This window comes from Biomphalaria glabrata, chromosome 15, assembly GCF_947242115.1.
Source record: "Biomphalaria glabrata chromosome 15, xgBioGlab47.1, whole genome shotgun sequence".
Lineage (NCBI taxonomy): Eukaryota > Metazoa > Mollusca > Gastropoda > Planorbidae > Biomphalaria > Biomphalaria glabrata.
The window spans coordinates 11,878,574-11,904,796 of record NC_074725.1 but is presented as its reverse complement, the minus strand read 5'-3'; the positions used below and the strand labels follow the sequence as shown (position 1 = coordinate 11,904,796).

General features: G+C 35.3%; 3 protein-coding genes across 3 annotated transcripts in view; all 3 read right to left on the bottom strand.

Moving 5' to 3' along the window:
- Positions 1-26,223, bottom strand: part of LOC106055610 (uncharacterized) — a 39,259-nt gene extending 13,036 nt beyond the window's left edge. Inside the window, exons 1-3 of the mRNA XM_056012299.1 lie at positions 26,098-26,223; positions 25,016-25,104; positions 24,062-24,133 (exon numbers count right to left, since the gene is read on the bottom strand). Coding sequence (XP_055868274.1) covers positions 24,062-24,133; positions 25,016-25,104; positions 26,098-26,182 — 246 coding nt within the window. The 5' untranslated portion in view covers positions 26,183-26,223. The remainder of the gene's footprint in view (positions 1-24,061; positions 24,134-25,015; positions 25,105-26,097) is intronic.
- Positions 2,725-7,444, bottom strand: LOC106055612 (uncharacterized). The gene is made up of 5 exons (XM_056012302.1): positions 7,299-7,444; positions 6,391-6,479; positions 5,355-5,423; positions 3,951-4,065; positions 2,725-2,888 (listed from the first exon to the last, which is right to left on the bottom strand). The coding sequence occupies exons 1-5, from the start codon at positions 7,342-7,344 to the stop codon at positions 2,881-2,883; spliced, it is 327 nt and encodes a 108-aa protein (XP_055868277.1). The 5' UTR covers positions 7,345-7,444; the 3' UTR covers positions 2,725-2,880.
- On the bottom strand, positions 13,762-17,217 carry LOC106055649 (uncharacterized). The gene is made up of 4 exons (XM_056012300.1): positions 17,059-17,217; positions 16,565-16,653; positions 15,420-15,488; positions 13,762-13,973 (listed from the first exon to the last, which is right to left on the bottom strand). Exons 1-4 carry the CDS (start codon positions 17,102-17,104, stop codon positions 13,833-13,835), a joined length of 345 nt encoding a protein of 114 aa, XP_055868275.1. The 5' UTR covers positions 17,105-17,217; the 3' UTR covers positions 13,762-13,832.

Here is a 26,223-nt window from a genome sequence, read left to right as displayed (position 1 = left end):
TAAACTAGAAAAAATAGTGAAAATATTTATACCATTAAAAGTTCTGATGCAAAGCTACTTTTTTTCTTTTCTGAAAGCGAAAAATCTATTTTTTTAAATCACTTAAGCAAGCAGTTTTTTCATAAAAATACACCGCTTTTACAACAATTCACTATTAATTGTAACAATCACCGGAGACTGTTTGGTACATTGCCATGACATATAAAATATTTCTAACACATTTATGGAAATGGTTTTAGATTTTTTGTCAAAACAATTATTTTTTTTTTTTTACATTTGTAATGCTAACTTTAAGTTATGTCATACTAACTACTACATTTACAAAAAAAAATGTTTACTTTTTTTAAAACAGAAAAACATCTATTTAGTATGCATATAAGTTGGACATAATTTAAAACAACAATTAATTAGTAGTTTTTCATATTATCGCCTTGAACTGCACAGAGCCACGGAACACCTAACTAAAGGAATTTTTTTTTTTAATTTTTTTTTTTACGGAAATGTTTTTTTGAGGATTGGAATAAGAGAATGACCCTTTACCAAACAATAAGATTAATTAGATAATCATTATAAGACATCAGTTAGGCCAGGTTCACATCTAACTTCACATTCACTTTCACGTATTCTTTGGTCTGCTGGACCTCTGGGGCACCACACAAGATCAGTCAACCTTCTTTCTCTATTCTTCTCTGTCATTTGTCTTTGATAGAATTTCATTCTGATATTCTTTCTGAAAATATTGAAACCAGCCTTCTTACCTGCCTGGGTGGACCACTTCGGGGGCCGATTTTGAATTTGTGTTTCCACACAAACTGTCTTTGTAACCTTGTTATTTATTTAGTTTTAGATATTGCTTGTTTCATATAGGTTAGCAATCTACATAATAACTTGATGTTTTCTAACCGCTAACAAGAAAGAAAGACATCAGGCATACATCACCAGGCCTGTTCTGTAGACGTAGCAAGTCTTCTGCTCGAGACCTAAGTTGTTACAAGAGGAAAATAAAAGGGACGGTCCGCTCAGGGACAAATCTCACAGGAATTGATTGTCTTATAATATAAAAGAGGTCTACACCAAGAAAACAGTGAGCCTAAGTTCGTATGTCTAGTTGTTATGTTTTTTTAGCGGCTCCGTGAGAGGAAAGGCAGCTGTAAGTATGAATTTTGTCTGTCTTTCTGACCGTCCAGCTACGACGTTTACATCTAAATTAAAAAAAAAAAAATATTTAAAATCAAATTTCATGTTTTAGAACTTGTGAACTTTTTGTGTAACAGTAGCTGGCCACTTTGTACAAAGCTTATATTGACTCATTCTGTCTGTCAATCTGGTACAAATTGTGAACACGTTTTTTTTCCCACTTTGCATTCTAGGATCAAATTGAAATTTTGCATAATTATTCATTGTTCAGAAGAAAAAAAAAACATTAATCAATTTAAAAGAATAATAATATAATTAAATAGTCCTAATTAATTAAATTTCTTTGATACCAAAAAGGAAATAAATCTTACTGTATTGAGACCTAAGGCTTTAAATTTGCAGTTCTTTCCCTTATATCAGCAGCTATTATTTAAAGTATGTCTTGTATTTTTGAACAGCGTATATAAACTCACTCAGTCTGTCTGATAAAAAAAATGTGTAATTGATGGAAGTGGTGGTGAGAGATGAATTGGTCGTGGCTCGAAATTCAAATAAACAATCTATAACTATACAATCTTCTCTAATCATAAGTACCTCACTAGCTGAGTGGTTAGCACGTCGGCCCGAGGAGTAGTGAGCCACTCGTTCAACGAGTTCGAATTCAGGTTGTTCCCTTTTTTTTTTTGAAAAATACAATTATGGTAACATCCACTTAGATATCATATTCTTTCTCTCTCCAACCCCCCCCATTTTCTCAACGTATCCAGATAGGATCATAGAGTATTGAGAAAGTTAAAAGCATGAAATAGCGCTAAACAAAAACGATTGGAATAAATATTTCTACTCACACAGATTTATTGTTGCTGGTCTAGATCTATTACACATTTGACTACATGACTGTTGCAAACTGTTTATCACAGCTACATGTTATATAAAAAAAAAATATTTTTTTTTTTAAAGTAAGTTATATGTTTTTCTTGTGCTTGTTATCTTCTCAAAGTAAACCCATTTTATCTAATAATTAAATATTTGTAGACCATTTTTTCCAACAAATGCACCATTTTTAACATTCCGAACTCTTTGCCCAAACAAGGTGAAACCACTGAGGGTTGGGTTTGTATTGAAAATAAATATTCGCCATCCAGTGGCAGCTTTCTTTTACATTTAACATTTTGTGTATAGAACTCAATAAAGTAAACAGATGTTAGGAGTTTACTTTCTCTTTCTAATTTATTGACTCACTGTAAGGTTTTCTACATGTAATTAGTTACAGTTTTACTTAGTTGTTTCTTTGACTTTAAGGTGGCAGAGTTTCCATCAACAAGGAAGATTGTTACATCCTAGAGTCCAAGTCTCTTGCAGAACAACGTGGGATGGGGGGGGGGGAGGGGGGATGGCAGAAACACGGCTCGAAGACGAGACCATCGTGACGTCCGTCCGGAACGCAGACCAGACGACCAGGCAGCTGAAAGTTTTAGGGTGATTGGATTTCTTCTCTTTTCAACAGTCTCACCTTAACGTGAGATAAATATTTTTAAAAAAATAATTAATCCACACGTATGTATTAAACAAGAACAGAACTAATAATTTTGTTTCGTACGAAATTTTATTGTTCTTAAAAATGAGCTATTGTGCTAATACATCTCTACGATCTCAGGTGAACAAATTTGAATGTTCCTGTGTCATTATTTGTTAAACATATGGTCTTCCATCATTTCAGTATGTGAATCATTTTGTGTATAATTACGCCACTGCAACAAAAGTACAAAGATATATTCGTGTTATGATTCGTGAATCAGACACTTACCAATAAAACCATTTAGGCTAAATGACTTGGTTCAATGTCCACTTTTAGCGCACTCCGAAAGTAGTTCAAGGAACGTAAATTGAGGAGACATTTATTTGTAGCCTTATTTCGCACGTAGTAATGTGGCTGGTTAGTTAAATTCGTTTAAACTAGTTACTCCAATGCCGTGGGTTCGATCCCATTTCTCGCTTTTTTTTTTTCAAAGGCCTATAAAAAATGAATCCTTAGTTTATTATATTATTTGAACCTAAAGTAGGAATTGATCTATTTAAAAAAAAATAATAATACTTGTTTCGATCGGAAATGTAATTTTGTAACTTTTTTTAAAAGCATTATTGTTTACATCCGAACAACAATAAAAAAATAATAATATAAAAACAATATCTAAATATAAAACAAAATATAGAAGAATGCTCATGTTACAAAGTTGTGAACGGACCCTGAGGGTTAATCGTACTAAAATATTGCGATATAAATCAACACATAGACTGCGCTGGATGCCTTTCGACATTCGACATCATGACATGAGATAATGGAGTAATATTTAATGTAAAAACAAATTTCGGACTCTCATTTGGGGACCCCTCAAGTGGAGGCCCGAGGGGATTTTCATATTTTTTACACCTCCCTCCACTCACCCTAGCTACGCCACTGCAGGAAAGTTGTGACACACAAAAGAATAATCTTGACTAAGGAGATTCTCGATAAGGAGTGAACCGAACTTTTGTGTTTGTTGTTGTTGGTGTTGTTGTTTAAAAGACGTCAGTTGTTTTTTTTTTAAAGAATGACCATTATCTAGACCCACAACCAAGTTTCTGAACGTTTAGAAGCTTTAATTAGAAGGCTTATCTTGGGAAGTGGTGATGTAGGGTCAGCCATTAGCTAATCGCCAAACCTAGCTACACCTCTTCATGAAAAGGTCAATGCGTGTAACAGTCTAGCTTTACTGCCGCTTCTACGCGTGGCCTGTTTACGGAATGTTTTTTATTAATCACGTTTTACTTACAAGAGTCGAAGAGTCCCTCTCTCTGATTTCTGCAGGAAGCGATGGTGTCGCAGCAGAAGGTGCAGTGTCCATGTACGGTGATGTCACAGTGTTGGGTCTCATGTTGTTGACAGTTCTGTGGAAAGTATTGAACACGAATGGATTCTTTAGTTCAGCGTAATGGATTTTAGCATTGTTGTTTACAAAAAAGTCAATCTATTGATCATTACGTCTTACTAGTCTCAGCGATTGAGAGTTCTAAGGTATATCACAAGGAAAGTGATACCCAACTACGGCCCGCGGACCATATCAGGCCTATAAAGTGGTGCTATTTGGACCCACCTCAGCCCACAGTGTATAATGTAGCAACAGAGAAATTTTTCTTTTGGTCTCGACTTGTGTATTTGGGACATTTAAATGGCTTGCAATATGCTGGTAAGTATGGCGCATGAAGAATAGCTGATTATATGAACTCCCAAAATGCACTTGTACATCCGACAAAATGATGGGATTTGAATTGGGAAACTTCTTACACTTTTAGTTTCTTGCATTCAGATTTATTCTTTTTTTTTTTGGAATGCTTAGTGAAAAAGCTGTTGTTTTTTTTTAATGTTCATTCAGGCTGTATGTATTTAAAAAGGTGGTTGGGGGTATTGTGTGTGTTGTGAATATCGTGGCGTGTAATTGGGGTGTGTGTTGTGTCTATTGTGGTGTGTAGTTGGTGTGTATGTGTGTTGTGTGTATCGTGGTGTGTAGTTGGTGTGTGTGTTGTGTGTGTCGTGATGTGTAGTTGAGGTATGTGTGTGTTGTGTGTATCGTGATGTGTAGATGGTGTATATCATAATGTGTCGTTGGGGGAGTGTGTATTGTGTGTATTGTGATGTGTGGTTTGGTGTGTGTTTGTTTATTTGTGGGTAGTTTTGTCTCTGTGCTGTGTGTGCGTTATTTGTGTTGTGTACGTTAGTTGTTTGTATTGAAGTGTGGCTGTTGTGTGTGCTGTAAAGTGTGTGTCTGTGTGTGTTGTGAGGTGTGGTTGTGTGTGTCGGGGTGTGCAGTTGGACTCTGTATTGGGAGTGTGTGGGTGTGATTGATAGAGCATGTATGTGTACCGGTATGCAAAGTATGTTGTCAGAAGCATTGATTCGCACGAGCAAAGGGTGAATGGACACAGAGGTGCTTTGAACATAATGCTGTCAACTGTTGGGGTTTCCTTTCGTTTTCAACACTAAACAGATATAACTCTTTCTGTAATTATTTACCACATTCTGGTGGAATCAACGTTGGTATCGTTAGTTAGGAGAGAAAGAGTTCAAATATTGCAAATTTGTTAAAATATTGCACATTTGTTAATAAAAAGACCTATTTTATCCTTGTATGTGATCTATATACGTAATTAAGATAAATGTCTTAGACAGAAACTGTTACCTGGCTGTGTGTACAATGGTAGTTCACTCTGTGTCTGCTGCCGTCATTCTCCACAACCAGCTGGCAAGTCTGTTGGTAAGAAACAAGATGGCGTTTGAAACATTAGCCATGACTGCTACGTAACTAGGGAGTAACCGTTAAACCACAGCCTGCCTAAGTGTTTTTTCATAATGAGGTAAATTCAACATAACAAGAAAAGTATGTAGGCCTATCTAGGCCAAAGATTAGATATCTACATGAAATGTAAGCAGTGCACGCTATATTTTTTAAGGGGTTTAGTGTCGTACACTGGGTCATCTTGAGGAACGAGCTTTTCCTTTTTCCTATAAATTGATTTTGCTAAGAAAATGAGCTGTTTTATTTTCAATGACAACATTTACAACAAAATCAGGAAAGAAAAGCTGTTGTTGAACAAATGAATTTTATGATCATAAGAGCATTCTCACTTCTTTGACTAGTCAATTATAGACAAATGAGATCGACGTGCAAGTTTAAAGAAGTGTACTGTAGAGTGGTTGGAACAGTAGTAATTATCTCTTTAATGGAGATTTTCACTTTACAGGGTTGAGGAAAAGCACTGTTTGTTCAGAGTAGCACCGTTAGTCCGGGGTATCACTGTTTGTTCAGAGAACCAATGTTTGTTCAGGGTAGCACTGTTTGTTCAGTTCAGAGTAGCACCGCTTGTCCAGAGTATCACTGTTTATTGAAAGTAGCTCTTTTTGTTCATAGAACCATTTTGTGTCCAGAGTAACACTGTTTGTTCAAAGTAGCACTGTTTGTTCAGAGTAGTATCGTTTGTTCAGAGTAGAACTGTTCGTTCAGCTTAGCACTGTTCGTTCAGCTTAGCACTGTTCATTCAGCTTAGCACTGTTCGTTCAGCTTAGCACTGTTCGTTCAGCTTAGCACTGTTCGTTCAGCTTAGCACTGTTCGTTCAGCTTAGCACTGTTTAGGACCTATGTATCCTTACTAGTTAAGTTTCTACTTCAAAACAAATCTGGAGCTGAACAGGAGGAGAACAAAGTTAATTAGACTTACGTCATCATTTCCGTTACATGTTTGTGTGTCAGTACAAGTCGTCCAGTCATTCTCATCGGTACACCTGGGGCAGGTGATGGCACTGACACCTGAAGTAGAGAAAATGTGCTTAAAAACAAATTAAAAATTTGCTATCTCTTTAATGCTTGAAAATTTGTAAAAAAAAATAAATAAAAACATTCAATGATAATATATTTAAAATTATAAAAAATATTATTTTTTATTATTTAGTATCCGCTTGGAAATATAAAATATGATCTTACGCTCTTAAGCATTCGAACTTCTGTGATTTTAAGGTGAACATTTAATCAACTAAACATGACCCTAAAAAAAACAAACAATTATTAGTCCCTGCGAAGTGTATTCATATCGTTGGGCGACTCGGCGCTGTGTCTTCTGTAAGATAGGTCCAACCTCAAATAACCAAAGAGCACATGCGAAAGGCCAATTATGAAAAAAATACTCGGCGCTGATGAAAGATGTCGAATAATTCCTTTTATCTATAATTAAGAGAACCGTCGTATATCGTTAGGCTAAATAGCCATGTCCATAAACTAAAACTAAATCCCTGTCTCTCTCTAAAGCCGCCACAACTATTCTGTATTTACTTTCGTTGCACATCAAACCCTATTCTTGTTTTTCAATTGTCACGTCCTTGTCACTAAACGTAAACTTTAACCCTTTTGATGAAACAAATAACTTTTCGCGCCAAACTCCTAATCATGTCATAAGAATATTATTGCAGTAAAAAAAAAACAACGAAATTTAAATAAATAAAAAAAATAAAAAGTACAGCATTTCGCTTACAATACAATCTTATTTGAATCAAAAGTTTTGGCTTCGGGTCTAACGATTGAATACCTAACAGGCTTTCAGGTTATACAGAAGATTTAAAAATAATAACTCACCGTAGATAATTGCAGCAGCAATAACAACAAGGCGGATTGAGTTCATGGCTGAAAAAATCGATTTGTTAGATTTGCAAATATCTGTGAAAGAAAACAATTGAACATCAATTGGAGAGTTAATTATTTATACTTTTTGTTTTTTGAAAAGCGGATGAAATAACTTTAAAAAAAAATGTTTTGACTGATAATGAAAGAAAGTCAGATTTTGAGGTAAAGCAACAAAGTCCGAACATAGTTATTATTTGTTTATGTTTTCCGGACACAGGAATTAAAACCGAATGCCCAGAGATAAAGTGAGATTACATCCTATGGAAAGTGTAGCGCAATGAGCTAGACCAGGGGTCGGCAACCTTTTGAGTTGAAAGAGCCAAAAATTACAATTTACAAAATTTTTAAATTTTAAAGAGCCACAGCGTTTTTTTTTTCTTGCCAACAATACGTAGTACTCACATTACTAATTTTTTAATGAAAATTTTTTTTTTTTTTCAAAAGACAAAATATATATGTATTCATATATAACTAGTGCTTTCACAGCAAAAGTAGATAAGATATATATATATATGGCATTATTAGATCATTGTTTTGTTTATGTTGGTAGCAAATAGAGCAGTTAAACATTTATTAGTAACACTAACTTGTACTTCAATAACAAGCAATTAAGCAAACAAATTCAATGAATGGCTTTGGTTTTAGAAATTTTGTATACATTTGGTTCATAACTTGTTGTTTTTAGTTTCAAACACGACTCTAAATTTTCATTTGTTTGTTGGCTTCTTACTTTTAATAATATCATGCAAGAGAACGCTTGCTCGGACGAATATGTAGATCCGAATATAGCACTCGAACTTCTTCACCTCAATGTTGCAAACTGGAAGATTATTCCTTGCGCCGAATCAACTCGCGGCATTTTTCTTGTTGCGTTACGTACATGCATTTCTGGACTTTCAACTCTTCCAACTTGCTTTTCAACTCTTTAAATTTTCAACTCCACAAAGTTTTACTTTCACTCAATGGCATTTCTAGAAATCCAGTATCAATTTCAAATGGATCAATGTGGATTTCGTTACTATTTGTGTTGATTTACCAGTAATGCTAGAATGATTTTGTTAGTTTGTAATTCTTCATAACTGTCATAGAAAACTGTCAACAAATTCATATTTGAACTATTTATTTTTTGTAACTGTGCTGAAGTAATTCGTGTCAAAAGTTGCACCGATATTATCGCGATATTTCTTTAGACATTTAATAAAAAAGTAACTTACCGCTCTTCTGCAATAATATTTTTTTTTCAAAAGAAGCCTAATCTTCTACCCAAACATCGGCTGGGTTTCCATTTCTTTGTGGTTTAACATTCAGCTCATTTAATTTCGCTGTTATGTAAAGTTAAAAGTTTTGCAACCTTTTGTCGTTCTCTAATTCAGGGTGATAAATATCTTTTTTTTATTTAGGAAAGTATTTAATTCATTCAAGCACAAGCCAAAACGTTTCAACACCTTACCTTTGGAAAGCCATCACACACTTTATTTGTGAAGGAGATCGGAATACGGAGTTTCCATTTCGCTTAAGAATTCTTTAAACTGACGATGGTTAAGTGCTTTTGACAAGATGCTATTAACAATCTTGATTACCGAACTTATGACCTCAACTATTTTGGCCTGAATCGTTTGGTCAAAAAGCGCTTCTTGGTGTATTATTCAGTGAAACGTAAGAATTTCGCAATTTTTTTTGCTTCGAAGAATCTTAGTTGCTCCTTTATTTTTTCCTGTCTGGCTCAATCAGTTGTTTTTTAAACGATTTTAATGTCTTCAAGGTATTTTTGCTCGGCATACGCTCTATCATCCCCTCTAGTTTGTCTCCAGAGCGGTAGCAATCCAAGTTCTTCTTTTGGAACTTGGGAAGACATACATGACAAAAGCGTCAACTTACCCTGTCTTTTATGTTGCCAATTCAACTATAGCAAGTGACAAGACAGAAGAATATTGAATATCTTCCACCGGCAAATATGTTACATTTAAAGACATTTGAGCTATTTTATCTGTTTTAGCTTTGATTTTTTTTTCAATTTTTTTTTTCGAAATCATGAAAATGTTTTCCAGATGCACCTATAAAGCAATCTTTGACATACCATATGTAAATGGTTTGCCTTTTTGTGCAATTTCTAGTGGTACGTACTGGTACCCAACCCAGATCAGCATTACTTATAGATTGTTTCTAACTTTGAGAAGATAATTCGCTTCTAACTCATTTACCTGAAACAATAAACTACACGTCACAGCCAAAAGCGAATTAAAGCGTACATAGAAGCATCGGACGACGGCGTCATTCAAGAGCTTCCGACGGAATGATTACAGTGACGACGCGTGTAATGGGGGTGGGGGTGGGGTGAAAAGCGAGTACAAGTGGCTGAAGATAGAATCAGTGCCTAATCCTCGTTAAACGATTCAGAACTTTTTGAAAAAAAAAAATTTCGATAAAATAAATAATATTTACGTATGGAACGAAAGAGCCGCAGCTTCACATCCAAAGAGCCGCATGTGGCTCGCGAGCCGCAGGTTGCCGACCCCGGAGCTAGACCTCTGCACGTACCGATGTAATATCTGAATTTAAACATGGTCGTCTGCTGTTTCATTTTTTGTTACTACAGTGATCATTTCTCACTTTTGTTCTACAGACCTACACGCAATAATGACAGAGACTCTTTTAAATGATCAAGTCGTGTAATATTCTGGTAGTAGGGCCTTGCATGTAGACAAAGTATTTGAGAGTATTTTAAAAGTAATTATCTATCTATCTATCTATCTATCTATCTATCTATCTATCTATCTATCTATCTATCTATCTATCTATCTGTCTACCTATCTACCTATCTATCTATCTATCTATCTATCTATCTATCTATCTATCTATCTATCTATCTATCTACCTATCTATCTATCTATCTATCTACCTATCTATCTATCTATCTATCTATCTATCTATCTATCTACATATATATATGTAGACTCTAGGTCTACGTTTATCAAAGGCTTCTGTCTCTAATGCGTCCTGGAAGTTGTCTGTTTACGTCGCCCTGTACCTCATTCTGTCTATCTTATCTTATATAATACAGACATTACTCCAAAAAAGAAGATGATTACGTCCTACCATGCATGGTAACCAATGACTTAAATTTTGCTAAGTCACTGGTGTTCCTTGCTAGCTCAGGCAACCCATTCCATGCTCTAATAGCACTAGGGAAGAAGGAGTATTTGTACGAATTTGTCCTAGCATATGGGACGAGGAATGTGCCTTTATCTTTGTGTCTTTCTGAGTATTTTATCCTTGTTTTTTTAATCAACGCTGATACTGAATGTCGAGCAAATTTAATAGCAATGAAGGGAGACCGTCGAAAGTCAGCTAGCTCTAGACGTTCATAAAATGTGACTTATCTCTACGTTGTCCTGGAAGTAGTCTGTTTACCTCGGTTGATATTTCGTTCTGTCTCTAAAACCTTGTTTTTACTAGTCATGTCCTTGTCTCCAAGTCAAAACTTCTCCTATTTCCGAAACAAATAATTAGTTCCTAAGCGTGCCATAACAACTCCTATACCTCCCACTAAATAAAATAGCCGTCAATTTTTTACCTATCGTCTTAGTATTACATTGTGCAAGGGCCAAAGTATATATATGTAAATTATGAGTGAGTCTGGTGTGAATGTACACTTTGGTTTCTTATAGTTATAATGTTTTTTGTTTGGTGTAATGCACAAATTGTAAGACAAATTTCCTTACGGATAATAAAGATTATTATTATTATTATTATTATATTATGATATATATATATATATATATATATATATATATATATATATATATATATATAGATAGATAGATAGATAGATAGATAGATAGATAGATAGATAGATAGATAGATAGATAGATAGATAGATAGATAGATAGATAGATAGATAGATATAGATATATATGTAGTGGGGAGGACCTGGTATACGGGTCGGCTGAACTTGACCAAGCACCGGTCAGCAAATGGTCAAGTTGACCTCTGCCCCGGTAGCTGAGATTTGAATTCCTTTTCCTGCTGGCATCCTCGATTGAAACTTGCTGCTACGCACCTACTCCAATACCACCTTGTCTGATCCTGCTGTGTTTGTCCTAAGTTCATTGTTTTGACCAAGGCTGCAGGTAAACACATTTTTACTGTTTCTTGTATATCATATATTCTTGTTTATTTTTATATAGCATATTGCTACCCAGGTTTTGTCCTCATTGTCGGACTACCTTTGTTTTGTAGTTTTGAGATGCCTTTGGAAGGAAGGCCCATTGTATATAATGTGGGGACCTCAGTTCCTATTTTGTTTTTTCTTGTCAGTTGAGCTCATATCTTATGAGCCAAGCCCATTGTATCTTTTGTTTGTGAGTCAAGCTCACCATATTAATTGTCCCTCTTGTAAATATATTCCTATAACCAGTTGTAGATACTGGCTGTTAAGAAACCGTGCATAGATTTGTTCTATTTAAGTGTCATAGTTTTTGTAAGAAAAGGTAAGAGCGAAGCTCTTCAATGTATGTTAGTTTTCTATAGAACTAGTTGATTTATTTTTTGAAAATTACTTTGTCATTTATTTTATTAATGTTTGGTGGTGTTCCATATCTCTCTTATGTTTATAAAAGAGATGATTGGTTCACACTATAAGATTTTCTTTTTTGTTTTTGCTTGATCTAGTATTTATACCTGACATTGTGTTTACATTTTTTTACAAATTGGTCTGTTCATTTAGACCATATAATTATGTTTATTTTATGCTCATTAGTAATCATGTTGTATGTTTGCCTTTGGCAGGTTTTTTGTGTACATTAAACTTGAAATAAGCCTCCTGACTTGCTTCGTCATTTTGGTTGTCATATTCTGTGCTGAACCCACCACATAAATACATTGAGATAGAGAGAGAAAGAGATTTTGAGAGAGAGAGAGATCGATACATCGCTCGTGGATGCCAAGGGCAGATAAATGTAATTACTTATATTATTGGTTGCGTGCCTTTAATCTTACATTTAACGAGCTAGCGGGCTATGAGTACTATTTGTTACTGTCCTCATAAACGAAAGTATAAAGGTCCAAACTCCCTGTAGTTAATTAGTTTAGTTTTGTGGATTGAAAAGTTGGTGACACATTGTATATGAACCTGAGCCAGCCAGGACAACCAATGACTTGGCAGGATTTAAGTCGTTGGTTAACATGCATGACTAGATTCATGACGAGTATGATGTAATCATCTACTTTTTTGAAGTAACGTCTGTATTCTATACGATGAGAAAAGATAAGAGCCCGTTCACGTTGTATCACTTGGGTATGATTCATTTATGGGTGTATGGCCTATGCAACATGCCAGTCGGACGAGTCAATTGAAGAGCTAATACCTTTGATAGGGGCCTGATTGCGCGACGTGATAGTTGGTTAATGTCGTAAATTCCGAATGATTGAATACGTTTTGCGTCGATGATACTAGGCTAGGACTGAGTAGACACATGAACTCCCCCCCCCCCCCGAAAGTTCCTACTACAGTACAGTGCGTCCTTTACGTTTAAGTTCTACAGCAGAATAATGCATTGAGACGCTAGCAACAGTTTTTTAAAACTTTCCTAAACGAAGAGATTATCAATTTCCTTTCCAACTAGAAATTCAGCGTGGTTACTCTTTGTAATGTAAATTAAGAATTATTAATTTTTAAAAGAATTTTCTAACAAAATGGCCCATAGCCCCTGTGCTTATGTCTCCACCCGGGAAAATAAGTATTTTTAAGCTTTTTATATGGTAGAGCTTGCTTATTATATATATATAATAAGGCTTGTCTTCGAGTTCGAAGATTAGTGAGTAATGCAGTATTTCTCGTGGCAGCACAGCCCCAGCTGTGACCTACATATTTTGCCACAACCAAGGCAAGCAAAGCCATTGTACGCAGATACCCAGATATGTGAGGTGGTCTACCACGTTAAGGGGCTGTCAGTTTATAGTGATCTTCGGGGCTGAGTATGTTTTATTGGGTGACTTCTGGAACATGACTTCTGTTTTCCCGAGGTTTATAGATATATATTGTTCTATTTTTTTTAATTTTTAATTTATTTATTAGTATTAGATCTTAAATTGTATTATTTTTTCAAAATTTTATTTTTTTAAAGAATTTTTTAAATTCCAAGTTACCCCTCTTTGCTTAAGTAATGGGAAGAATTTTTCAAAGCAGAAATAGGAACCATTAAATTTAATTTTTGGACTTGAAAACAAGCTTTTTAATGCCTTTTATACTTATGAATGCTTTCTCTCTGCACATGTCAGGAATTTCTTGTATGGGAGGATCCTCTTAATTTTTTAAATTGTCATTTTAAATGACTCAACATAACTGTATTCTTTAATAACTGTGTAAGTCTATTTAGAAGTTATTCATAAAACTTCGATTCACAAACAAAAATAGTTTGACTCTTGGCAACGATTTATTCACAATATCAGATTTATTCTCCTCTCAAAGCCTTGTTCTAGTTGGCACTAAGGACAAAACTCTAGTTCGCAAGTGTCGAAGATTCCCTCCCTTTGTGTTTTACATGAAGCGATGGAGTTACAGCAGAATTGGCAGTGTCCATTCACGTTGATGTCACAATGTTGAGTCTCGTGCTCGTCATGACAGTTCTGTTGAGAACAAGAATGTGTTGTTACAAAGCTTCTATCAACTCATTCAGTCTGTCTTGTAGGAAGTTTGTACACGTCATTTCTCCCACACCCAATATCGGATCAAGTTGAAACTTTGCACAATTATTCATTGGCATAGATAAGAAATGCAATCAATACAAAACCAGCCAATTAGTCAATTAATTGACTAATTACTGGTAATTAATTATTTTCTTTGATATTCACAATGGAAATTAATCTTTCAACATTCTAAGTTATTGCTAAATTTGTAGGGTTTGGTCCCATTAGATAATTGTACTTGTTATTTCTCAAATACTCATTCTCGCATCAAGATGATATTTAGACTGATGTAAAGTACAAACTGGCTGCTTAGACTGATGTAAAGTACAAACTGGCTGCTTAGACTGATGTAAAGTACAAACTGGCTGCTTAGACTGATGTGAAGTACAAACTGACTGCTTAGACTGATGTAAAGTACAAACTGGCTGCTTAGACTGATGTAAAGTACAAACTGGCTGCTTAGACTGATGTAAAGTACAAACTGGCTGCTTAGACTGATGTAAAGTACAAACTGGCTGCTTAGACTGATGTAAAGTACAAACTGGCTGCTTAGACTGATGTAAAGTACAAACTGGCTGCTTAGACTGATGTAAAGTACAAACTGGCTGCTTAGACTGATGTAAAGTACAAACTGGCTGCTTAGACTGATGTAAAGTACAAACTGGCTGCTTAGAATGATGTCAAGTACAAACTGGCTGCTTAGACTGATGTCAAGTACAAACTGGCTGCTTAGACTGATGTAAAGTAAAACTGTCTGCTTAGACTGATGTAAAGTACAAACTGGCTGCTTAGACTGATGTAAAGTACAAACTGGCTGCTTAGACTGATGTAAAGTACAAACTGGCTGCTTAGACTGATGTAAAGTACAAACTGGCTGCTTAGACTGATGTAAAGTACAAAGAGTATATGTTATTTCTTTGTACTTTTATGCTATATCTGGGCTAATAAAGCCATTTTTTTGACCATTTTATTTAGTAAGGAATCAATTTCACTTGGGGCTCGTTTCAATGCTATGAAAACGTTTAACATTGTCAGAATCTATTTTTTTTATTATATGAAATGAACATTGCATCGATAAGTTTCAAGATCGAACTTTCAAAACAAAATCCTTCAGATCACATTAACAGGCGAAAGCAGGTTATGAAAAGAATTGAAGAGAGAAAGCACATCAGGTCAATACGATTCCGACCTTGAGAATAGTAATGGTTGAAGATGACGTGAAGTTATAAAAGAGTCAGCAGCGTCACCCACATCAATTGCCAATGGTCGTACGCAACAGAAACAATAAAATTATATCAATTTTTATAGTGTTAATTATTTCGCATTTATGACAATGTTTTTATTCGGTTGATCAAGTGATTGCATAATATGCGCTGAAGCTCTCACCTGGCTGTGTGAGCAGTGATAATCCAGCTTGTGTCTGGTGCCATCATTCTCCACAATCAGCTGACAAATCTGTAAGTACAATTAACCACCAAGACATGAAGTACGTACAATCACTGACAATCATTCAAAAATAAACTCCCGTGGCATTGCAACGTGCCATAACTCTAGCAACATAAACCGAAATTAACTTTTGTTTACAGTTGAGGACTTCCGTGCAGAAGTTAAATATTTACACCCAGATAGATACACTTGGATAAACACACCTGTACATTTACATTTAGTTCAACAAACTAAAATAAACTTAAACACATCTTTAACTGAATAAATGTCTTGCCTAGTTCATAGATCTCATCTTTTTTTGTGTGTAGTTTCTCTCGTCTCTCTCACCTGTCCCTTGACTTTCTTCGTAGTGCTGAGCTGTGACAGTGCGCGTAACAAAATCGCTCCTCTTTTCCAGGTCAGCAGCTGTTCTTAGCAGGTTTCAACTTTCAAGGTCGAGCCAGGTCCATTCTTTTACGTTGTCCAGCCAGCTTTTGTTCGGACAGCCCTTTCTTCGTGCTCTACTGTACCTTGAAGGATGTCGACAGTGAGTCATGTCCGACAATCTAACCGAACCAGCTTGGTTTTCGTTTCTTCACACTAGTGATGAGTTGATCCTTTTCTTTACACAAATTATAAAGGGGACTAATTCAACGTATACCACCACATCTGTCAAGTACAATTTCTTTCTTTTGTTTTCGATACCCAAAAAAAAATTAATTAATTCATCCTAATCCTCTATCCCTTGACTTTCTTCGCAGCTGTGCTGTGACAGTTCGCGTAACCAAATCCCTCCACTTTTCCCGGGCAGCAACTGTTCTTAGCAGAAAAAATGAAACGCTCAAAATATAAACATAAAAATATAGAGATAAAAGATTATTGTCATTAGTATTACTAAGTACTGTATGGCAAAACAAAAAGAGCAAGATAGCAGTTAAAAAAACATCTTGAGTTTTACAGATTTTTTTTTTCAACTAAATGCTAGATTGGGACATGTACAGGAAATATTTCTTTTCGGGTGTCATTCAAAACGAAATGAATTACCCAAACTAGATCTAGGTATTTAAACCCATGATATTAAAATATAATACAGCTCAACTACATACGTCCACATTGCCTGTACAAGTCTGGGTGTCTGTACAAGATCTCCAGTTATTCTCGTTCGTACACTTTGGGCAGGTGAACGTACTGACACCTGTAGGATAGAAAGAGTAACGCAATCGCGATGCTGGGCTAACATTATGTAACTAGGCTTTAAATGATATACTAAGGCTAAAGTATGGCTGTGGTTTGCGTTTCGAACTGTCGTCACGGTGGTCCTGAGTTCGATTCCTGCCCTCCATCCCCTCCCCTTCAGTTTTGCAGAAAGTTTAAACTAGGACAAAATAATTTACATTTTAGAAAGAAACATGAAACTTATGAAACCATCATGAATTGGGTTTCTATTAGCTGAAAGTGACATACGACACAGGGGTACGTAGAGTTGAACAGTCAAAAAGAAAAAGGCACAGAAAGACGCACGAATAAATAAATAAAAAGGTGATTTACTCAATTGACACATATCTATTTCAAAACAAAAAATCTAGATGTAGATCTTTACCAGTAATAACAGCAGCGGCAAAGAGAAGAAGTTTGAAAGAGCCCATTGTAGAACATATACTTTTCCTTGTGTAAATACAGTGTAATATATATCTAAGAATTCTTTAGGATTGAAGTCAAGATGTTAGATTTATAGTTTCCTAAAAAGTTTTAATAGAAATTAATGTATTTAGGTCAGAACCATTTTTTAAAATAGGAAGATAATGAAAAGGGTCAAATAGTGTTGCAATTCAAGACTATAAACACATGCAACCTCTATTCTGACACGTGATTTAAAAACAGGAAAATTCATGCGAGATACAAAGGCGGATCTCTTGGTACTTGTAGAGGTACATAAAAAAAAATAATTTTAGTCAAGTATACATTCGCCCTTTAATTGCAAGTATTACTCAACATAGTCTATTTTAAGTCTGTTTGATTTCCATAGCCATAAAGCATTCGACACGGTGTGGCATGGAACACTTTGCGACAGTATAGAAGAACAATAGAGACAAATATATCTATATATCTAGTTCTCTTCGTGGCTCAACAGTTTGGACACCAAAAAGTAATTGGAAAGTTCACTCTTTTATTTATGCAAGTCGAACTAGAGTTACTCCACGTAACTTTAGCGGCGGAAAATAAAAAGGGGGGGGGGGGAAAGAACAAGTAGTCTTCTCCCGTCACTAAATAGCAGGGCCGGACTTAACCACTGTGGGGCCCTATGCGAACCGGATTTCGCTGGGCCCAGTTTGAATAGGGATATGGATAAGTGAAAATTAAAAGTTTGTAATATTCTTTACTACGTACAGTATTACTATACGAGCCTTGCATGTAGCTAAGTCATACAGTATATCATCCAGGTTTCCTACATAGATCACGCTCAATAGCCAGAATTACCAAATGTTTCTTTCCAATTTTTTGATATCCAGCAAAATATTTAATCACCGATAATTATTTAACTATTTATTGTTGTGTTGTTTTTTTTATTCTTGTGTTGTCAGGAAAAAGAAATAATTGTGAAAAGTCTGAACTTGATCCAAGAATGGGTGTGTGAGAAATAACTTGTTATTGATAAGGCTGTGTTGATATAAGCTTTGAAATAAAAACATGAAGTCATCCAGAACATGACTTCAACAACAGCATTGGGTAATGTGTTTAAGCCATAGTTGGAGTGAGACAAAGCTGCATACTTTTACCAAAGCTTTTCAATATCTTCATTGAAAGAATAAAACAGGATGCTTTTGAAAGTGATGAAGATACTGTAAGCACTGGTGGTAGAACATTGACTAGTTTGCGCTTTGCGGATGACATAGAGGGTATGGCAGGGGCATAAGAAGAGCTAGCTGACTTGGTGATGCGCATAGACAAGACTTATGGTATGGGAATCAAAACTGAAAAAAAACACACATTTTGATTGTCACAGCTTTCCTATTCTATTTATAATCATAACTCCATAGAATCTACCTTAGGTCTCGATACGTCTAGGTGTCCCTGGTTCAGTTCTAGTTAACGAAATAAAACAATTAAACCACTAGATCAAACACATAAACGTTAATCAGCTTTACTGTATATCACACACGCTGGTCTCTCTCTCTGATCAACCTCTGACAACAAAACACACTTCCGGTCATTCGCGCAGAATGTAAAAATAATTTATACATACATACACACATTCATCCGTGACAATGACCAATAGCCAACAGGGTTTTAAAATTGACATCAGTATTTGAGGCGAAAAGTACTACCTTGGAACTTGGAGTTTTCGTTTCATGTGTTGGAATTAAACCTAAACTACTGACCAGCAGTGCACAGTCCACAATAGCAGTTCAAAGCTTAGAAGATTTTATAAAAACAAAGGCACTACACTAAAATCAGACTTACCTTGGTCATGGGCACATTACTGTATGCTTGTGCATATTGGGCGATAACTGCGGAACAAGAGCGTAGGATTCTAGCAATGGAAGTGAGATGCTATTGAGGATCCTAGGTATCACCTATACTCAAAGGACCGCATCACGGATGAGAGGATTCGGAGCAGGATCACAATGGCAAATGGGCCCCATGATGACCTGCGTACCAATGTCAAAAAACGCAAACTAAAACTTTGCGGTCATATCACAAAGTCCTCAGGGTTTGCAAGGACCTTCTATCAGGGGAAAGTACCAGGGGTAAAAAAGTAGAGGTAGACAACTAAAACGATGCAAGACACCATCCAAGAGTTAACAGACCTGTATATGCGAATACTGAAGAATTAATTTTCCTTGTGGGTATAAAAAAATAATCACCAGTAATTTATTGATTTATTTGTTGTTGTGTTTTAAAATTGATTCATGTCTTGTCTATCCCAATAATTAATTGTGAAAAGTTACAACTTGATCCGATAATGGGTATCTTATCTTACCTTATATAATACAGACGCTATTTCAAAAAAGAAGATGATTACGTCCTACGCGTTATGTATTTAGTCATGCATATTAATCAATGACTTAAATTCTGCCAAGTCACTGGTTTTCCTGGCTAGCTCAGGCAACCCATTCCATGCTCTAATAGCACTAGGGAAGAAGGAGTATTTGTACAAATTTGTCCTAGCATATGGGGCGAGGAATGTGCCTTTATCTTTGTGACTTTCAGAGTATTTTATTAAATTTTGTTTTTGTATTTGAAGATTATGGTTCAGTGTTTTATGTATAGTTGCTACTTTAATTGTGAGTCTTCTGTCCTGAAGGCTTTCTAAATTTAGTGATTTTACTAAAGGTGTTACTCTGGTTAAGTGTGAATATTCGTTTCTTAATGTTATCTTGAGTTGAGGAGGATGCATATTCTATTATTGGTCTAACCAAGGTTAAATAACATTTTAGTTTTATGTTCTTATTTGATTTATAGAAATTTCTTTTAAGAAACCCTAATGCTTTGTTTTTTTTTTTTTTTTTTATAGTTTCATCAATATGTGGATTCCATAACAGTTTTTCATTTATTATGGTCTGTACAACGTGGCAACGAGCTACTGAACTTAACTTCCCACAGGTTGTGACGTTGCAGGTCAGTGTTCAGGCCTTCTATGACGATTGGTCTCGGTCTGTGTCATATACGTCAGTTGATGGCACACACTACCTGCGTCGCCACTACATCGATTGTAATATTATTTGATATGAGTGAGGTCTATGATAATGTTTTTACTCCGCCATGCGCACTGATTTTCCAGGACCTCCTGGGAATCTCCTAAAATTATTAAAATCTTCTGAAAACTCATACAAAATCTCCTGAAAACTCATTAAAAAATCTTCTGAAAAAAAATTGACAAATAGTCATTTTGGGGTGCCAATTCTACGCGCGATAAAAAAAAAAACGGCAAAGTCAACTTTCCTTAATTTATTGCAAAGACGAATGTATTTTCTAAAATAAAATCTTAATTTTGACATTATTCTTATCCCTGCCCAGACTAGGCCCCACGCAGGCTGTTTCGTATAGGGGCCCGCAATAGTTAGGACCGGTCCTGCATATGAAGTCTTGGATACGATATGCAGCCTGCGGTTACCTCTAGCCAAACGTGATTGTGACATCAGACTTATCCATTCCATTTGGTTTACTACGACTGCTTTTGTGCACCATACATAAAAGATCAAACATGTGTACGAGATTGCTCTCCCCTGCTTCCCGCCAATCCAATCAAGACAATAAAGTTCAAATAAAGTTCAAATAAAGTTCATTTTATAGCAATTTGATTCCGTTCTATTTATTATACTAGACGTACACACACGCAATCGACGCCTGATTTATGTTTGTATTTTCTCTAAACACAAACACACACCCTTGTGTTGACTCTCAGCTTGTGTTCGTTGACTTTCACGTTTTGTACAAATGTTTAAGGAACTGAAAAATGAAAAAGAAAAAAAAATGTTTGACGTGCTGAACAGACAAACAAATAGGTGAGTTGATATAAGCTTTGTCAGAATAGTATCTCTAAGGTAATAATCAGAAAAACTATTAATGGCTTTCGGCTTATTATTTAATTTTCATTTACCAGCCAACTTATTTTTTATTTTGATCCGAACTTTTGCTTTAGTTCTAAGTCTATGATAGGGATTATATTTTATTGCGTAGTGTCCTAACCTGTCATTTTGCACATGAGGTCAATCAAAATGGAACCTAGATTTAGATCTTAGTCGTAGATAAACAATTTTTAAGATTATTAAACAATGAAAATGTTATAATTTTAAGATTAAGCGTATAATCATCTCTAGATCTAGATTAATTGATATCTAGATCCTAAGTTATAGATTTTTTCAGTCGTGTTCATTCAACTTCCTAAGATAATCAATAAACTGAAACATTAGAAATAGCAAACTAATAGTAAATAATGTAGATCTAGAGTTGCTGGATACATATTTGAAACTTGCAATGCACTAATAAAACCTGCATTGTTAAAAAGCTGATTGGATGTGTGGCTCAGTGGCTAAAGCCGTTTGGCTACTTAGTACCTGGGCTTGAGTTTGAATTCTCATTTGAGCATATTTTTTTTTTGGTCCTAATTTCTTTTGTGTAGGCAGCACGGAAAAAAATTATCGCAAATGCCCCCTCCTCTCACTGATCCACAAAAGTGATTAGACCAGTGTTTCACAAACTGAGCTCGGAACCCTAGTGTTCGCTTGGCGTGAATATGTGTGTTCGCTAACTACTGAAATAATTAACTAGTAGGCCACCACGTGAATTAACCTCTCAAAAAAAAATAATCAAAGTGTTCCGCTAGATACTCAGAATGTGCGAAGTGTACCGTTTGTACTATACAAAAGCACCAAAAAAAAAATACTTTAAAATATTTCCAACCCACCAATTTTCTGATTGTACAACTAGATCTAGTAGAAGTAGATGTACATATTTATTATTTCCCCCTTCCAGACCTTGCGATCAATAGGGCAGATGTTTCTTTGGTCAACGGTTAACGAGGGTGTCATGTGGCCAGCACAACGACCAACCGCCTTTACTTTCCCCAGATACCCATTTGAGCTGGGTGAACTCAGGGTGCCCTAAAAACCCCGAGATTTAAAATCCCAGTATTCACCGAGATTCGAACCTGGGACCTCAGGTTTGGAAGCCAAGCGCTCAGCCACTCGGCCACACCGCCCCCACTCATTCCGTACGTTAAAAATAATAGTCTCGATCGGTTTTTATTTTGTTGTTTTTTGCGACCCCCGTACAATAAGAAAGCGCTATTAGTTTTGTGTCGTCTGTTTGTCGGTCTGTCACGTTTAGATCGACAAAAAATAGAAAACGTTTTGAAAAGCTGAATTTTCTACTAGGCAAACAAATGAACTTTAATATATGACAGTAGTCTTCATCACCGATAAAAGGTTTTTCAGTTGTTTATTTTCAAGTAAAAACCAACGCCAAATGATTTTTTGATTTTTTATTACTTTAGAATAGTTAATCAAAACAATACCATGGCTTGAATAATGCGTGTCCTTGAGCTGTTCCGGTGGGTCCGTCTCAGTATTTAAGTGGTAAGACAAACTCTCTTTGTTATCTTTTTAAAATTATTTTAGTCGATTTTCACAAATTTGAACTTGACTATTAGTATTACTTCCCTTTTTTTTACTTGACTAACTGCTTACATTAGACTTTTCTTGTATTCAAAACGAAATGAAACACATTGTAGCAGACGACTTAATGACATGGCAGACAGAAGCAACATGTCAGTAGAAAATGTGTTTGTGTTTGTTCAAATTGAAGCTGCGCTCCAAACGTCGAGGCAGAAAATCTTGATTTCCTTTTTATTCGTCCTTAAGACAATAGCAGCTACAATATCTGAACTAACAAGGTCCAGCACTCTTGTACAACTTACTGAATCAGCAAGCATGCAATATCCCTACCAGCTGTTCTACAATTAACTTTACTTACAAGCATCAAATACCCCTTCCAGTTGTGTTCTGCACGACGCCAAAGAGTCACAACAAAATATGCAACGACCTTGCGCTGTCAGATCACAGTGTTGGGTTTCGTGGTGTTGACAGTTCTGTAAAAACGTGGGTATATATATATATTACTATTGTTTTGTATAGTTGTAATTGCAAAAAAAACGCATTTGGGTTAAGTCTGTTGTCAGCAATATATTAGGACAGATTTATGATAAATGTATATAAAGTATTTCATTTTACTATTCAAATATTCAATATACTAGTTTTGAAGTTTAGCGCTTGATTTCTGTGAGTCATAAGGTGATACGTATTTATTACTCCCCAAAAAAAGGTTTGCGTTTGTATTCTCAGTTGAAAGCAAGAATTGTGTATAGGTAGTGAAAATGAAAGTTTTTTTGTTCGTAACTCCCATTGCCCGAATGGGCTCAACACGACCTGGGCTCATGACCAACAGGGATCTACAGAGTCCGAAGAAGGAGAAAAATGTTTGATATTTAAATTATCGAATTCATAATTTTACTTGTGTTGTGTAGTTATGGTTATACATTTGATTTCTAACGTGAAATATAAAACCTGCATTGAATTGTCCCTTTCCCAGATACTGTTGCCTGCAGAAAGGTCTTTGAGGGTCTGTCATTCAAAGAGATTCTACTCAAAGGAAAAGACAGAAAAGAATAGAAAGAAACGGTGGACAGATCATGTGAGGTGCCCCAACGGTCCAACAGATTAAAGGATAGTTGGATGTTAAGGTGAAGTAAAGTTGTGCTCTAAGTTTATTTATTGAATTATTTTTATTTGTTATCATAGTTTGTTTTTGTCTATAATATTTAGATTTATAAAATAAAATAATAGCTTTTGTTTGTAAGCCAGCAATGAAAACAAAAATACAAAATGTCCTCTTGACAACGCATTATAGGGGTAATAATGGTGTAATTTAAATTTTAGTATTTCTTGTTCTTGTATTGTTAGAACTTGATTATCTTGATTACTTTTCTAAAGAAGATAAACTTTTAACTATAATTAACAAGGCCGAAAATAACTAAAGTTTTCCTCTTCAAGAGCTGAGATTGTTCTATCTTGATATCAGCTATTCACAAGGCCAACTCCTACCTGGCTGTGTGTGCAGTGGTAGATCAACTTGTATCTATCGTTGTTGTTGTTATCAATCTCAAGTTGGCAAGTCTGCAGACGATACATGAGAAATGTTATTCATCGGTATTAACATCAACATTATGGTTCTCAAACTGTGATCAGCGGATCCCCAGGGGTTCGCGAGACGACCGTAGGAGGTCCACACAGAGAGATAAAAATTGTGTACAAATATAACAGCTTCTTCGCTAAAAGCCAGGTTAATCTGATCAGATAATTTAAACAATAAAAAAAATATCGCCACTTATTACTGTTTAGTATGCCTATAATGTACTAATGTGTGACTATTGCTGACGCAGCTTGATGAAACAACAATGATTAATAACAGTCCTGAGATAGAATTTTACTTTATGCATAAAAATTAAATGTACTTATTTTACAAACTAATCAACGTAGTTATTTCAATTTCTGAACTTCAAGTAAGTCAAGTCAAACTAAAGTGTTATCTTGTAACAAATCCTAATGAACTGAAAGACAAACCCGTAGATTTCTATAAACAGAAGCAACAGAGTATGCAGATCAGCAGAAAATGATTATGAATGTAACAATAGTGCATGAAATAGCTCTTAAGGCTTCATATATTATTACATTGTGAATAGCGCAGAGCAAAAAGGTACACACAGTTGCGGAGAGTTTGTTTTTTTTTGTTCAGCGGCTTTCAAAATATGCGATTAGGGAATATAAATCAGGCTGTGTGGCGGGGTCAACTAATATCGTTTAGCTTGTATAGGCTCCTTGAACTAAAAAAGTTTGAGAAACTCTGCTGTAAAGCTAACAAAACTTTTGAGAGAAAAAATTTCCTTGAAATTTAATAGTACGTCGATTATTTTTTCTTATGTATAGAGAAACATTATTTTAGAAAAGTTTTAGATCTTCCAGTCGTCTGACAGGAACAACGAAGAATAAAATACTTACGTCATCGCCTCCACCGCAGGTCTGTGTCCCTGTACAGGTCTGCCAATCATTTTCATTTGTACATCTTGGACAAGAGATGGCACTCACACCTGTCATACATGGTTCTGAGCAGCTTTCTTCATCTGTTCCCATGTCATTCCAGTACCCTCAGCTTCAATGATGACTGACCTCTTCCAGATTTGCTTGGGTCTGCCCACTTTCCTCTTTCCTTGTGGGTTCCAGTCACAATGCTGCCTTGCAACATTATTTGCTGGTTTTCGCAGGGTGTGTCTTATCCAGCTCCATTTTCGTTTTTTGATGTCTTGGGCTATGGGCTTTTGTCTAGTTCTCTCCCACAAATCAATAGTAGTTATCTTTTCTGGCCACCTAATTCCTAATATCTGGCGTAGGCATCTGTAAACAAAAGTCTGGAGCTTTTCCATATTTGTTTTAGTGACTCTCCAAGTTTCTGAACCGTATAGAAGGACAGACTTAACGTCTAATCATGACATCTAATATAATATATATATATATGACAAAATAGTGGGTCGCGTACACATTCTGGTGCCAAAATACGCATTTTGACCACCAGCGTTACACATTTGGACTTTTTTTTTTGGTAGGCAGGTCTGCTATTACAACTTTTTACGCAGAATTTAAATATGTCAATAACTCAAATTTGAAAAACCATCAGAGTTTCCCTTTAGGAATATGCAGATCACAAATATATAATTTGATTTTTCTGTATACATGTAACATGACATAGATTAGGAATTTCACTCGATCTTTCTGTCTCCTTGGCTATCTCTCTGTCTCTCTCTCTCTGTTTCTATCTATCTATCTATCTATCTATCTATCTATCTATCTATCTATCTATCTATCTATCTATCTATCTATCTATGTCTGTCTGTCTATCTGTCTGTCTCTCTCTCTCTCTCTCTCTCTCATAATATATATATATATATATATATATATATATATATATATATATATATATATATATATCGTCTCTCTCTCTCTCTCTCTGTAAAAAATAAACTTTTCATAGAAAACAAAATATTTAAGTTTGAAGTATTCTACTATGAAAGAAAAAAAATGTATACCATAAACTATAAAAGCACTCAAAACAATCAAGTTAACTGAATTCATGATTACACAATGAGACCAGTATACACTATACAAGCTCATAAAGAGGACTCGTTCTATATTCTTAGATTTACTGTTTTGTA